Source organism: Trachymyrmex cornetzi, unplaced genomic scaffold (assembly GCF_001594075.2).
Source record: "Trachymyrmex cornetzi isolate Tcor2-1 unplaced genomic scaffold, Tcor1.1 scaffold1100, whole genome shotgun sequence".
Classification (NCBI taxonomy): domain Eukaryota; kingdom Metazoa; phylum Arthropoda; class Insecta; order Hymenoptera; family Formicidae; genus Trachymyrmex; species Trachymyrmex cornetzi.
This window is the reverse complement of record NW_017295655.1, coordinates 43581-59382: the sequence shown is the minus strand read 5'-3', so window position 1 is coordinate 59382 and position 15802 is coordinate 43581. Positions and strand designations below refer to the sequence as shown.

Sequence of the window (15802 nt, the reverse complement as noted above, 5' to 3'; positions counted from 1 at the left end):
GGGGTCGAGCATTGTCATGCTGCAAAATCACTTTATCGTGTCTCTCGTTGTATTGCAGCCGTTTGTCTTTCAATGCTCGGCTTAAACGCATCAATTGCGTTCGATACCGATTGCCTGTGATTGTTTCAGTCGGTTTTAACAGCTCATAATACATTACGCCGAGCTGGTCCCACCAAATACAGAGCATGACCTTGAAGCCGTGAATATTCGGTTTGGCCGTCGACGTGGAAGCATGGCCGAGAATTCCCCATGATTTTATACGCTTGGGGTTGTCGTAATGAACCCATTTTTCGTCCCCAGTCACAATGCGATGCAGAAATCCCTTCCGTCTTTGCCTTTCAAGCAGCTGTTCACAAGCAAACAAACGCCGTTCAACATCTCTCGGCTTCAACTCGTACGGCACCCAATTTCCTTGCTTCTGAATCATTCCCATGGCTTTGAGGAGTTTTGAAATGGCTTGTTGAGTCACTCCCAATGATCGTGCCAATTCTTCTTGATTTTGACACGAGTCTTGATCAAGTAATGCCTCCAATTCTGCATCTTCGAAAATCTTCTCTCTTCCACCGCTATGCCGGTCTTCGACGTCAAAATCACCGTTCTTAAAGCGTTGAAACCACTCACGACACGTTCTTTCACTAATAGCGGCCTCACCATTAGTATTTGAGAGCATTCGATAAGCCTCAGCCGCAGATTTCTTCATATTGAAGCAGAAAATTAAAACCTCCCGCATATGACGAGAATTTGGCTCGTAAACTGACATTTTCAATCGAGAATAACTTTATGATGCAGACACAAATCGACTAATGTTTCTCTGGGGTTATGTTGACAGATGCCCAAGTTTATTGCATGATGTCTATGATCTATTTATTTCGACCACTACTTACCGCTAAAGCCATCTATAGGAAAACGGTGGAAGCAAAGTTGTACACCTAGTATATTAAAAAAAGATATTGATATATACATATATATAATTATCTATTTATCTAATATAATTATCTATTTATATTAGGTTTTGACGAAGGATAGCGTTACGGTATCTGTTGATGCAGTAGTTTACTACCGTGTTAATAACGCAACCATTTCGATTGCAAATGTGGAGAACGCACATCATAGTACGAGATTACTGGCTCAAACGACCTTAAGGAATACAATGGGGACGCGACCACTTCATGAAATATTGAGTGAGCGGGAAACAATCTCCGGAAACATGCAGGTATAAAAGAAAAGGCACAATTATGCACGCTATTATGTATCCTAAGGAAAAAAAGTGTATTAATCATTTTGAAAAAGAAAAAAATATACACCAACTTCATAAAAAAGTATCGAATATTACATCCTTCTCAATAAAAAACGGATACGAAATAAATGCAATTAGCAAAGTATTTCATTATGCAAGACGCATAAAATGGACTGAAAGTGATTAAACTGGATTATAGTGTAGAAAAAAACTTTGCATGCTCGGGTCATATTAAAACGCAATGTTCTAGAATCAATATATTTCTGTAGCAGAAATTACTTGCAATACCATAGTGTTGAACGGTCCTTGAATATTCTTAGATGCTGAATTATACTGGAATTATACTGGAACTTTATGTATTTCGGCAAATTTCTGGAAAACCCTTGAAATTTCGGGGCTGGCCTGGAATTTATCATTCTTTCATTCTAAAAAAGTCATAACGTAAAAAAAAAGAAATAATGAAAAGAAAAGTTGTATTTAGGCATAAATCTTTCCCTATAGCACATAATATTGCAACAATTTTCAAAGATTACAATATTTTATGAAACATTGCTGCAATATTAATAGTCCTATGTCTGTAAAAATAAAATATTGTTGCAATATTTAGAGAAATGTTGCACACATATTGCTATATTTCAATAATTATTCTAATTTTATTAATCGCTAACATATTGTTCAGCATCATATTTCAAAATACATACAATAAAGTCATGATCAATAAATATTCGGGGGCCTAAAAAGCACATCCAAAAAAGATTGAGAATCTCAAGGAGATTCACTAATTCGAATTGCGTATTCCTTCTTATAGGACTCTTGGACGTTTTCTCCTTACAAGAGGCGTATAATCCTCTCATAAGGAGAAAATGCGGCGGAGTCGTGTACTTATTTACTGAATTACAATATTGCAATATTTTCTACAAAATATTAAAATTACAGTATTTTGCAATATTGATGCAATATTTCCAATAAAATATTAAGATTTCAATGTTGCAGCAATTTTTTAAATGTTACGCACTATTGAAATATTGCTGCAATATTTCGTGCTGTAGGGGTTTCCTTAAAGGTGCAATAAATTATCAATAGAAAATTTGAATTTAATGCCTAAAATAGAACATAGTATAAAAGTCATTTGTGTTGAATGTTCGTTTTTTTGATATTATTTATAAATTAAAAGCTTAATAATAACTCTCAAATTTTAAAAAACGTTAACAATAGAAGGCAAATGAGAGTAACGCGCGGTAATTGGAGCGCAGATACAATTATAAAAACTTGTGACAATTTCTTACATAGATGTATTTAAGAAACTATGTTAAAATTCCGAACGTTTCGGCCAACGTTTGGGGCCATCATCAGCGAAATACAGAAGTTTAGACACGTGGAGATTTCCTTGCAAACTCACAAAACAGATCGAGTGACTGCTCCGATGTAAATTCAAATCCCTTCAATTTGATTCCATGCCAAAGATGAATTGTAAAAATACAAATTCTAAGAGGGATTGCACGTTATTAATTACACTAGTATTTCTAAAATAAAATAAAACACTCATCTGCAGGCAAGAATGCAAAAAAAAACACAAAAGATATCACAATAACTATATATATCCGAACATAAATGTATAATTAGAATAAGATGTTATCGTTATGAAAGTCAGAATCGTTATGAAATCACATACACTGATGTACATTGTATAAACAAGCCAGAGGGGGAAATTAAAGTCTGACTACATGTGAACAGAAATCCGTATTGAAAATATGTTTAATTCTTTATTTTTAACCACTTTGAGAATTTATTTACAAAATATCAAACCTGTATAAATTATTTTGTCTATTTGCCTATTTTTTGTCTAATTTCCCAGGAATACTTATTGTTAGTAATTTTATAAATATAAAATGAATTTTGGATTAAATAGTCTTGTAGATCAAAAACCTAAAGCCTCTTGACATCATAATAGAGTAAAATAAGTTTATCATGTTTATGTGCTTAATAAAGTTAAGAATTGGTCTTTGCTTTTAAAAAAATGGAATCAATGTTGAAATCATTTAAATTAATTTTTCTGAAGGAAAAAAATGGAATTCTCGTTGTTTAACATACGTAAATTCTAATATTAAAGTTTTAATCTTTCGTCTGTGCAAAAAGTGGAATCGAGGTTAAGTACAATTATATTTAAAAACAACTTAAAATATGTCAACTGATACATTTTAGTAAATGGCAGGAAAAAACGTTTTAATTTTTTTTTGACATGTTTCACCAAATTTTGAAATCTAAAAAAATATGGAATTGTAACGTCTGATGCGCCTACAATATAGCACTCCGCCCTTTTACCAAGCGAGCGCGAGCACAGAATATAGCGTATAGACATAGTGGCTGTTTTCCAGCTAGGACACAGAGACGTTACACTGTGTTCCACTGTGTAAAGTCTTGTTGGAACGCTCAGAACTCTAGATTTAGTTTCTGAGAGAACCACCAGAGTGGTAATGTGGCCGTGACAGATTTCCTAACCTCTATAGTCGTTAACTTTAACGCTTAATATCTCGGTTCGCGGGGCCGTTCCAACGTTTTTTCTTACAGATTCTTTCATTTTGTGCAAAAACGCGTCGAATGAGCCTAATTTCATCGAAATCGGAGGTGAGGACCGTATTCTGAATAATTACCTTATAAATTTATGATTAATTATCCTTTTTCTCTTCTATTATACTATACGTACAACTGGTACAATTAGGTTATATTCATGCTAGAAATGAATCCCATAATTTCCACACGCCACATGTTGCCACACGTTAAGTATAAAATTTCTTGAAAAGTTGGTAATTCTGACATACTCTACACGCTCGTACTTAATTTTTTACAGTGTCGAGCAGTGTAACACCACAGTATATACAATAGCGCAACTCTCTGTCGGCACCTTTGATGTCAGTGTTGGCAAAAATGGAGTGCGCATGCGCGAAATCAGTAAGTTCCCCAGTAACGCCATCTAAACTTCTATCTCACTTTCTCTTTAGTTTCCTCTTTCTCTCTCTTTTTTTCTAGCTGCTCTAGTTCATTTGTATGTACAGCAAATTAATTTAAATGTAAAAAACTAAAAGAAATAGATTCATAATTGTAATGGATTGCAAAATAAAAAAAAACACAAAATAAAAATATATAAAATTATACAACAGTTGTATAAGTTAATTATTCTCTTAGGAGAGATCGTTCCTCGTTTCACTTTAATTTTTCCACTTTTTCACTTTTTTTCACTTTTGCACTATTTTTGTTTTTTAGGCACAAACAAGAGTTATTTACAATTTCTCTAACTGACAAGCAGATAACTTCTAACACTGACTTCCTCCAAATTTCAGCTTTCCAAATATAAACTGCCATAATTATGCCAGGTACATAAACAGAAACATTTAAATGGCCCTGACAGAGAAAACAGAAAAAGAAAGAAGTGAGATAGAAGTTTAGATGGCGTTACTGGGGAACTTACTGATTTCGCGCATGCGCACTCCATTTTTGCCAACATAAAATCAGGAGAGTTGCGCTACTGTATATACTGTGGTAACACTGTGTCATAGTTGGAACACTTTGTGTACGACACAGTGTTACACTGTGTCATCTGTGTACGTTGTTGGAAAACACCCAATATGTGCCGACTACAAGCGTGTACAGCTATAGGCAACGCCACTGAAACCGTCGCGATTGAACCCCGCGCACATTGCGCCTGCGCCAAACATTTAAACAATAAAAACGCTAAAAGAATGCACTCTTTTGCATAAACATCGCCGCCACGGGATAGGAAATAGCAAATATAACAGCCGACTTCGAAGCAATTGCCAGGAAAAATTGCAGTCTCACGAAAAGACGAATAAAAACGCGTACCGACAACACAACGCACCTCAATGCAATTCTAAATGCACCCAACGGTCACAGAAGGCCGCAGAATACGAGCGAAATTGTCACGAATAAAATCGAAGCACGCATAATAGAAAGAAAGCCCTAAACAAACATCAGAATTTCACGCGCGCAAAGAGCGAAAAGAACCGAAGTAGCACTGAAACCTACAAGGAAAAAACGCGCAGAGAAGACATGCAAGTTCTGCTGCTCCAGGCTGCAGCACGCGGCAGCTGAGCACACCCAAATGAATATCGCGACCCCCGCAACAAGATAACGCGTTCAAACCTAGTAAAACCTAATCACTAACAAAGTAAATTAAGAGATCGGCACGTTCTAGAAAATTTCGCAATAGCACGTGGACGAAAACATCCCCTTACCGCGAAGGGCCGTGAAGCCAAACATATACAAAGCAGAGCGTTTTAAGACACGCGTCCTGATTTTTCCTCACCATTTCTCCTTACGAACAAGCACGGTAAGTAGTAATGCACATTTGGCTCCCCGGCAACACGGAATCAAGCCCCACCACTTGTACCCTCACCAAGCAGACACCTACCGACATCGAATCGGCCGTCTTCGCCGCGAGAGCGAGCGAGACAGCGAGAGACAGCGCCCGTCCTTCTCGCTCTACAAGCGAGTATTAGAGCGAAAAGGACAGCCGCTCTCTCTCGTTGCCTCGCTTCCTCTAGTATCGTAATCGCTTGTAAGCAACCGAAAATCGAAAATGTACTTTCTTGGCCGCTCGGCGTATTCCTGTACAGGGTATCCCAACATTTTTTGCCAATCACTTTTGTGTTGAGAGTGGATTAAATTGAGTCGAAAAGTCCTCTACCATTTTGCAATTTTCGCAACAGTTAACAAGATATTAATTACTAAAAATTGCAAAATATTGGTCTTGAATAATTTTTTACTCAAATACTATCAACTTTACAGAAAAACTGCGACAGACAAATATTATTTATTTTCTTCTCATAAAGTTTTGAGAATTTTTTCAGAAATTTTTATCAATTTTTTAATACTGCATTTTCTTATTTTTATCAACATGAGAAAATACGGTATTAAAAAATTCTGAAAAAATTTTCAGAACTTTATGAGAAGAAAATAAATAATTTTTGTCTCTTGCAGTTTTTCAAAAGTGATTAGCAAAAAAGGGACACCCTGTAAAAGGGATAAAAAGACATGAACACACATTCTAGATAACGATTTTAATAAATAGATTTTAATAAATATATGATAGATTTTAATAAATATATCATATAACCCTTTCATTAATAGCAAAAATGATTTTAACGTTAAAAAAATCAAAATGTGTTTCAAACATGACGTTTTTCGTAATATCTTCCCAGTACACTCATATATTTACTTTGGAAATACGCTCGTGTTGATATCTTGATATTTTTTCAAAATTTGAAAATTGGTATTACAGATAAAAACGGTAACAACGAGTATTAGTCTAATTATTTATTTACTTTTTATTCGTAATATTAATATGACATTAGTAATAGTCAATTATCAATATTATTATTATTATTACTTAAAAAATGCGATTTTGTAATAAGAAAAAATCCAATATAGATTAAATAATCGTTTCAATTTTTTTTTAACTGTAAAGTGCAAATTTTAAACATTTGATGAAAATGTGTGTTCAAATATCAATTAAGTTCTACCAAAAAAATTCCGTCTATAACAATACTCCGAGAATATCATTTAGAATGTGTTATTTAATACTAATTGCGATATTTTATTTTCTTTTTACTGCAAATTACCAATTTAAAAAATTTTAAAACAGTATATATTACAGATATCAATACAAATGTTCTACCAAACAAATTCTGTGCGTATACTCGTAACTTCACGTTTGAAAAACATTATAATTCTTTTTAGTCTTTTAAAATAAACTTTATAAACTGCTCTTTTTCTTCTCTAATGTCTTTATTACATTTTTTCAATTTTTTGATACATATATTCAGGGATATAATGTTTCAATTTCTATTTGGCAATTATGCGAGAACTCGTATATTTTCGTGTATATTACAAATTAATCCCGGACCACGCACACAAAATGAGTCTCTTACTGTGCTTTTTAAACAAGTTTCAAATTTTCTTCAACCATAGGTACTTATGCCCTTCTTCTTGACCCTAACCTTTCTGAAAATTTATACAAATTGTATTAGGTATGGGAATAAGTTTCCGCCCATTAGAGAGATGTCGTTAGTAGCACTGCTTGTGTGTTTGATAAAACGGCAATACATGTATTTGAAAGGTGTGTGTTCAAGCTTTTGAGCCCAGTAGTTGATATTCGTTCGAAGCGATTTGTTTGAACTAAACTTTGAAACAAAAACAATAGAAATGGGACGATAAGCTGATTCTGCTATGTGACAACGCTATGTCACACGTTGCAAAACTGGTCAAGAAATACTTGGAAGGAGTGAAGTAGGAAATTCTGCCCCACCCGCCGTATTCACCGGACATTGCTCCTTCAAATTTTCATTTGTTCCGGTCCATGCTGTCGGCCCTTTTTGGAGAGCGATTCAATTCTTATGAAGATATCAAAAAATGGCTTGATAAATAGATCGCTTCAAAAGAACCAGATTTCTTCCCTTCGAAGAATCTGTTTATTACCTGAAAGGTGGGGGAAAGTTGTCGCTTCTGATGGAGCATACTTTGAATGAATTTACTTTGTATTGTTTTGTTTAAATAAATACATCTTTTTCATTAAAAAAGGGAAGAAACTTATTCCCATACCCAATAGTTTAAGAACTAACGCAGAAAAATAAACGAAAAAGCGCTGTAAAATTGAAAGTTTGGGAAACGAGGAACCCACTCTTGGCCAGGAACGTGGACAGGAGTCAAGTGTTAGAACTATTTCAAAACACATTTTCACTCATTTCAATATGTTACAAATCAAAATCACACACACACGACTGCACATGCAATTTTAATAAATAACAGGTGTGTTACATTCTTTTATAAACATTCTTGAATAATAAATCAATATTCATGTCCATATTACTGCTCGACGGAAACCGCGGGAAGGTGGTGGTTTCTTCCATCAGGAGGAAATGTAAAAAATTGTCTAATAAGTCACGTATGAATCGTAACTATTTGATAATTTTTTATATTTCCAAAGGAATGAAGGGAAGGAAAGAAATAAAGCAGGTGTTTAAGTAAAGCAACTTAAAAGCATTAAAGCGTTAAACAAAACTTGCACAATTAATTAAAATGCTACGTACAAAAAATTTAAAGTAATAGTGATCACGAACAAGCGAACGAAATGTTAGTATGGCATATTATACATTTTTAATTCATAACGCTAATTAATATTTATATGGAATAAGAACTACAGTATTTAACTACTGTATTTACAGTTACAAAACGTATGCATTTTGCAAAGTCTTTATAAAAAGTTTTTTCACACAATGGAAAGCAAGATAATACGCGTAGGTCTTTCTTTCTCTACCAAAATTACTCGTACGTACAGAATGTATGAATAATAAGAAAACCATAAACTATGTATATAGAATCTCAGAGCGTGACATCCCTTTACAGACAAACTTCGGTGAATATGTATTAGGATATTTTAAAAGATTAGTCTAGACGACGTTGTTTCGCGTCATTCACTCTCAGTTCAGTCCTCGAATGCAACCTCACGCGATACAGCATTCACGTTTCGATACAGAATGTGTTCTACCCGAAAATTTCTCCAATAAATATTACATGTGGCTTCTCAGTAAAAAAAAAAAAAAATACGTAAGTTCTACAGTTAATATTTTTCATTAATACAAATTACATCATCCTCTAACTTAATACCACGTTTCATAATGTAGCAAAAATGTCACTACTTGTTTGATTGACATACTAGTCATATTTAGTTTAAATTGGAATAAAGGTTGTAAGAGTTGATACGTCTTATACCGACATTGTAAGTAGCGAAGTATGCAAAAGGCATTCAGTTACCAGGGATTTGAATCTGTGTCTCTTCTGTGTCGACGGATATGTAGGAGATGTTGGGATTCGTAATAGTGATCGGCAGCTCGAGGAAAGATGAAATAGTGGAGATCACCGATGTGTAAAAGTCGGATTCGTCGACTGAATGGGCAGATTGCTTCGAGTGATGTCATAATCGGTAGATTCAGATTCAGATAAGTCACCGAGGGCGAATATATCGGTTCTGTAGGCGGTATGATTGACTACAATATGATCGGATAATATTTAGATGTTGTAGTCGAATTGAAGAACAATATTGTCTAGAGCTCTAACCTCCCCCCTGAACTGAGGTCTATGTAAGATTCTCGTACTGTCCAAATTCTGTGTAGTTTCTTCCAATGGGACCATTATTATCGAGTAGTTGTATCGTCCTTGTTTATCTATCTTCACCAATACGTAGATTTGCGTGACATTGCTGCTTTCTGTCGGTAAAACCATAACTTGAGTCTGCGTGGCTGCTTTTGTTTCGTCCAATTTTTTCACGTCTTCAGTTGGGGATTTCTCAATTTTATCTTGTTCTTCCTGAGGAGCAACCAGGATAAGCTGAAGGTCTGTTTTTGCCTTCTTCTCTGATTCTAGCGAGACTAATGTAGCGATATCATATTTACATGACATTTACGTTCGACGTAGTGACGGTGGTCAACAGATTTTTCTACGCTTTATACAAGGCCTGAGATTCTTTGACGGAAGATTTGAAAATTGTGGGAGCCGTTTGTTTCGACTGAGCGACCGTCTTGGCTATCGGCGAATTGACATAGGTGATAGCGTCGACCGACTGGCGACTGCTTTGTTTGAGCGCTTTGCACCGTTGATACAGCCGGCTCTTGCATTTTCTGGACGACGATTTTCTCAGTTTGAACCTGCGGCTGCCAGTTCGAGGAATGACGATATTTTGTACGATTAATGACATGACGGTTTTGCCCTTTGGCTGCACTTACAGTACCATTGTTATCGTTTGGTGCGTATCGCTCGGCGAAACGACGCCTTGAATTACTTGATACTTACAATGTTGATATAAAAAGTGCCCAGTAAGAAATGATTAATTGAATTGGTATCAAATTGAAATGACGAAGTCAATTTAATATCAATTACATATCTAATTGTCGGTCATTTCTCGCTGGGTTAGAACCTTCGTTCCAACTTATACTAAGCATAACGAATATGAAATCCAAACGAGTAGTGACATTCGTGCTACATTGCGAAATGTGGCTTTCAGTTAGAAGATGATAGAATATTATATCAATGAAAAATATTAATTTTTTTTAATTTACGTATTTTTTTCTGAGAAGTCGCATGTAATTTTTGGAGAAACTTTTGGGAAGAATACGTTCTGTGTCGAAACGTGAATGCTGGATTGCGTGGGGTTACATTAGAGGACTGAACTGAGACTGAATGACGTGAAACAGCATCATATGGACAAATGTTGAAAAATTCCTGAATACATATTCTTCATGTTTGTTTATAAAGAATTATCACGCTATGATTCCATAATAGTCTAAGATTTTATTAACATTTATACACACCAAGCTTGCGTTCCGATATTAATTGTCAGTACTGAAAATTTATGGTACACGTAATGTGTACTATAGATTTGAAGTACTCACAATGAATATCGGAACGCAATCCGAACATGTACATTAAGTTTAACAGAGAATAAGAGACCAACGTGAAATATTTTACCGATCCATTGCATGAAAAATCATGTTATAAAAGCTTACAACCAAAGAAAAGTAAACCAAACAAAAAAAACTATATATAAAAAGGAAAAAAAGGTACCCAAGAAATAAGTACATGCTGTTAAAAAAATCAATATTAACCGCCACCAAGCAGCAAAAGCTGTAACTAAGACTCTCTGAAATTAAAATAATTTTTTTAACTCTATGTTGTAGATAACAATTTATAAATTAATAAAAAAATGAAATTAATTTAATTTGGCTACTGAAAGATTTAGTTACAAATTCGAGGACGTAGAGGGATGTTCATCAGCACCAAACAAACGCAAAAACATGTATTTTCTCTTGCGTTAGTTTTATACAAATTCTCGGACATGAGAGTTAAATGTCGAGTATCAACTATCATGGTTTGAGCCGTTTCTCCTTTCGCCCTCAGAATTTATTTGAACACACATAAAGATTGAACGTTACTCGGATGAAGTTTATTACGTTTCTTGGTTTTTACGTCCGTCAGCATGGAAAACACTCTTTCGGCATCAGCATTAGAATTTGAAAGAGAACGAATTGCATTAATTAATTTAGTTAAAACTGGATATCTAAATTTTCCATCTGCCTTTTTAGTTGCCATTATTGTTTTTCATGCTTCATCAAAATGTAAATTAATTATTGTCGCTTTCTGCTCTGATGTGAAATCCTTTTTTAGAAATTGCTATTCTTCTTTTAATATCACCTCATCAAATCCGCCGAATCGTTGGGCAACAAAAAGAACATCTTGAACGGAGTTGTTCGGGCTGTTTTTTTCGTCTTCTTACTGCAAAGCAAATTTAGGTTCAAAGATCCTCAATTTACTCAGAAATTCGTCCTTAACAAAAAGTTTGTTACGAATTTCTTTCGCAGCAATGTCATAGAATGCCAAACAATTGTCGTAAACTGATTTGACAATCTTACCCTGACCTTCTTGGTTCGATCGATCAAGAAGATCTTGGCTTCTCCAATCATAACTTGATCAAGAGATAAACGATTACACGCAAGCAAAGGATTAATTGTACCCATCGAAACAAAATTCAATAATGGTGCTTTTACAACATTTTTAAGAACGGTTTTCAAAAGATTTTCCGCAGCTGACTGAAGTAAATGAACTTTTGTTTCTTCAGTTTAAAAAGACGCATTAAACTTATTAAATACATCCAGAATATACTCAAGAAAGAATATACTCAAGAATATACTCAACAAAAGATATGCTTGTATTTCTGAATTTTGCATCAGAGATAGTAAAGCAGACTTTGATTTCTCGCTCAATTGCTCTTTTTGCAAAAATTTTAATAGCACATCCCAATTTTCGTTCAGTCTAGCCACGCATGCATGACGTGAAAGCCATTGCGTTTCAGATAGTTTTAAAATTTTCGTACACAAGTCCCATCAAAACAAAATGATTTTTGGAATTGCTAAAAAATACACGCGCGCTTGGGACTGCTAGAGATAAACGATGCTACTTTTCGTAAAAGCTCCTCGCATCAGGAATTGCGCGGAAAGCTGCATTTGCTACTAATGCAGATGCATGACAAGGACATGGCATCGTTATTAAACTTTTGCGATGTTTTTGTAATTTAATTTTAAGTGATTCGTATTTTCCTGTCATAACAGAAGCGTTATCACAGGAAAGAGCGAGAATGTTTGAAAACGGAATTTGTTTTTTCCACATTTCGGCTCTAAAATTTGTAAATAATTTTTCGACACTACAATCACTCGCGTCCAAATGAATTAATTCTAATAATTCCGTTCGAACATTCAAAGTATGAAGATTGACGTACCGAACAAGAAACGTCATCCATTTATCATTAGTTAAATCAGATGTTTCCCCAACAAAAATAGAAAATTTATTATTTTGTAATTTTTCGACCAACCGCTCCTGTTGCTTTTCTCCACTAGGATCTTGGTGTTCTGTGCGATTGTGTTAGTTGGATCTCTGTCAAGCTAGATGTTCTTGTCTCTAAGAAAGCTGACGGTACCTTAGGCCATCAAGTGTACAGAAAACCAACACACACAGACAGATATCTACATGCCGAGTCGCACCACCACCCAGCACAAAAACAGTCAGCAATCAACTCACTAGTACATAGAGCTTTCACCATCTCTGACAAAGAACATCTACAGACAGAACTCAACTACCTCAAACTGTCTTACAGAAAAACGGACACGACAAAAAAAAACATAACCAAAATAATCAATAAACATGCAAACAAGACAACGGTCTTTGACACACAACCAGACGAAAGGATCCTAACCATCCTCCCATACGTCAAAGGAACAACAGATCGGAGATTGGCAGGATATTAAACAAACACAATATCCAAACTATCTTCAAACCACCCAAAAAGATAGGACAAATCTTAAGAAATCCTAAAGATCAAAGACCTCCACTCAGTTCCGCAGGAGTATACAAAATACCTTGTTCCTGCGGGAAAGTATACATTGGAGAAACCGGGAGAATGATCAACCTACTGATCAAAGAACACCAACGTGATGTCAGACTAAAACACATCACGCAGTCGACATTATCAGAAGACAACGTCGAAACAGGACATCAAATACTGTTTGACAAAACGATCACAATAGTCAACAGTACATCATACTTTCCAAGAAAGTAGAGAGAAGCCATAGAGATACAAAAACAGCCTAACAATTTAAATAGAGATAATGGCTACAACATAAATAAAATATGGAAGACCATTCTCCCGGTTATTGAAGACCGATCAATTCCACCATATCTTTCCCCTCCCACAACCCCTTCCCCCTCCGCCCATCCCCACCACCCCAACAAGCAACGTAATATAAAAAGGAACGGCCCGGAGGAACAGCTCAGTATCAAGCTGCCCCTCGCCCTGATGAAGTGGACTGCAAGGTTCATGAAACGTTTGCATATCAAGAATGGATCTGGACACGGAGGAAACCCGCGAAACGCATAACCTTTATTTAGATAGTTCATATTTTTGTATTTCTTGTAATAAAACGTTTTCTTCCTCATCACGAATTTTTAAGCATGCCGAATCGAACTAACATGGTAAATAATTGCTCTGATGTAGTAAATATCATTGAAAAGGAATCTCGTAAAAGGAAATTTTGCCATTCATGGCTTGAAAATAAACAATTCAAACCATGGTTGCAAACAATCTCGAAAGATCCTTTCAATTGTTTTTGCTCCTTCTGCAATCAAAAACTTCGATGTTGTTTCGACAAGCTTATGTGGCATTCTGACAGCAAGAAACATGTTTCGGAGTGTCAGAAAAGAGGCTTCAGCGTAGATTTGAATACGCATGACAAAGAACCTGTGCCTTTTGAAGATCGGAAAAAAATCACGGAAATAAAATTTGCATTATTAATTGCCGAGAAAAACATTCCAATTGAAACGGCAGAGTCAATCTTAAGTTTCTTTCAAGACCTCGGAAAAGATCCGGAAGTTTTGGAAAGTATGACGATGAATCGGAGTAAGGCATCGAAAATAATAAAGAATGTTTTATGTATCTTTTAAAAAAAAGGTAAAGAATGCGCTAAAAACATGTGCTTATCGAAAAAAACTATTTATATGATAAAATCTAATATGATAAAATCTAAATGATAAGTGGCTTTCCATTTGATGACACAAATCGACACAAGTTGATACAAGTGTCGTTCTATGTTATTAAATGGAAAGCAACCAGTATTAAAAAAAACTGCTATACCAAATTATTAAAAAGTTCAACCTAAGTGCTACTATCTATAAATGAAGTATTTATTTACTGTCCTTATTATTTACTTATTATTTATTTATTTCAAATATTTCATTTGTATAAAAGATTTGATATTAACAACAGGCGCCAAGATAAATTTTATCAAATTAAAAAGTAAAACCCAAGTGGTACTATCTTTATTATTTTTACTTAACTCTAATATGTCATGTGTATAAAAGATTTGATATCCATAACAGGCGCCAAAAGTTATTTATTCATTAATTTTAATGATATTTATTATAAAATTTAGTTAACTCTAATGATATGTATCATGTGTAAAATAAAAGGCTACCCCCCCAAATTAAAAAGTAAAACTCAAGTGGTACTACCTTTATTATTATTTTTACTTAACTTTAATATGTTATTGAAGACCGACAAATTCCACCACCTCTTACCTCTCCCACAACCCCTTCCCCTTCTCCGCCCATCCTCACCAAGCAGCGTAATATAAAAAGGAACGGCCCGGAGGAACAGCGTAGTATCAGGTTGCCCCTCGCCCTGATGAGTGGATTGCAAGGTTCACGAAACGTTGGCATCTCAAGAATGGATCTGGACACGGAGGAAACCCACGAAACGCATAATCTTTAATGATATGTATTATGTGCGTAAAAGATTTGATGTCAGCAACTAGTGCAAAGTTGAATCCTATAAAATTTTTATACAGTAATTAAATTCTACCAAAAAGTAAAACCCAAATGGTACTATCTTTAGAAATCTTAATGATACTATTCTTATTATTTATTTATTATTTATTTAATTTTAACTTGTATCATTTGTATGAAAAAACGTAAGTGGTGTACTATCTTTAAAAACCCAAGTGGTATCATATTAGTGGTATCGCAGTATCACATTTTTATTAAGGACGAAGCAGCCCAAAATAAGAAAATTTTATTAACATAACAAAGTTTGTTATGTAAAAAAGCTTGGCGCTGCTAGACCTCAAAATATAATAAGCTATTTATTAAATAATTCTAAATAAGAAAAATAATGAAGAGATTTAAAAAATAAAATGTGGTGACGGAATAACAAGCGGACTAACAAAATACGGCGTTTGTGTATGCGCAAGCAAATAATTCAGACAGGTATGCGGCTTACATATAGTATAGAATAAGTATTTATATGACGTGCGTTATGTATTGTAAAAATATACAAAATTAAGAATAGGATAATCTCAAAAATGTAAACCATTAAAAATTTAAGTGATTATCTGATAATACATTACCATGACAAGTAACTGATATATTATTAAAGGTGCCAGTTCAAAGTGA

General features: G+C 34.6%; 1 protein-coding gene across 2 annotated transcripts in view; it reads left to right on the top strand.

Moving 5' to 3' along the window:
* Positions 1-15802, top strand: part of LOC108763249 (band 7 protein AGAP004871) — a 180277-nt gene that overhangs the window by 121053 nt on the left and 43422 nt on the right. For both annotated transcript variants that reach the window (XM_018510715.1, XM_018510724.1), the window contains one exon: positions 1010-1213. In XM_018510715.1, the coding sequence (XP_018366217.1) occupies positions 1010-1213 (204 nt within the window). The remainder of the gene's footprint in view (positions 1-1009; positions 1214-15802) is intronic.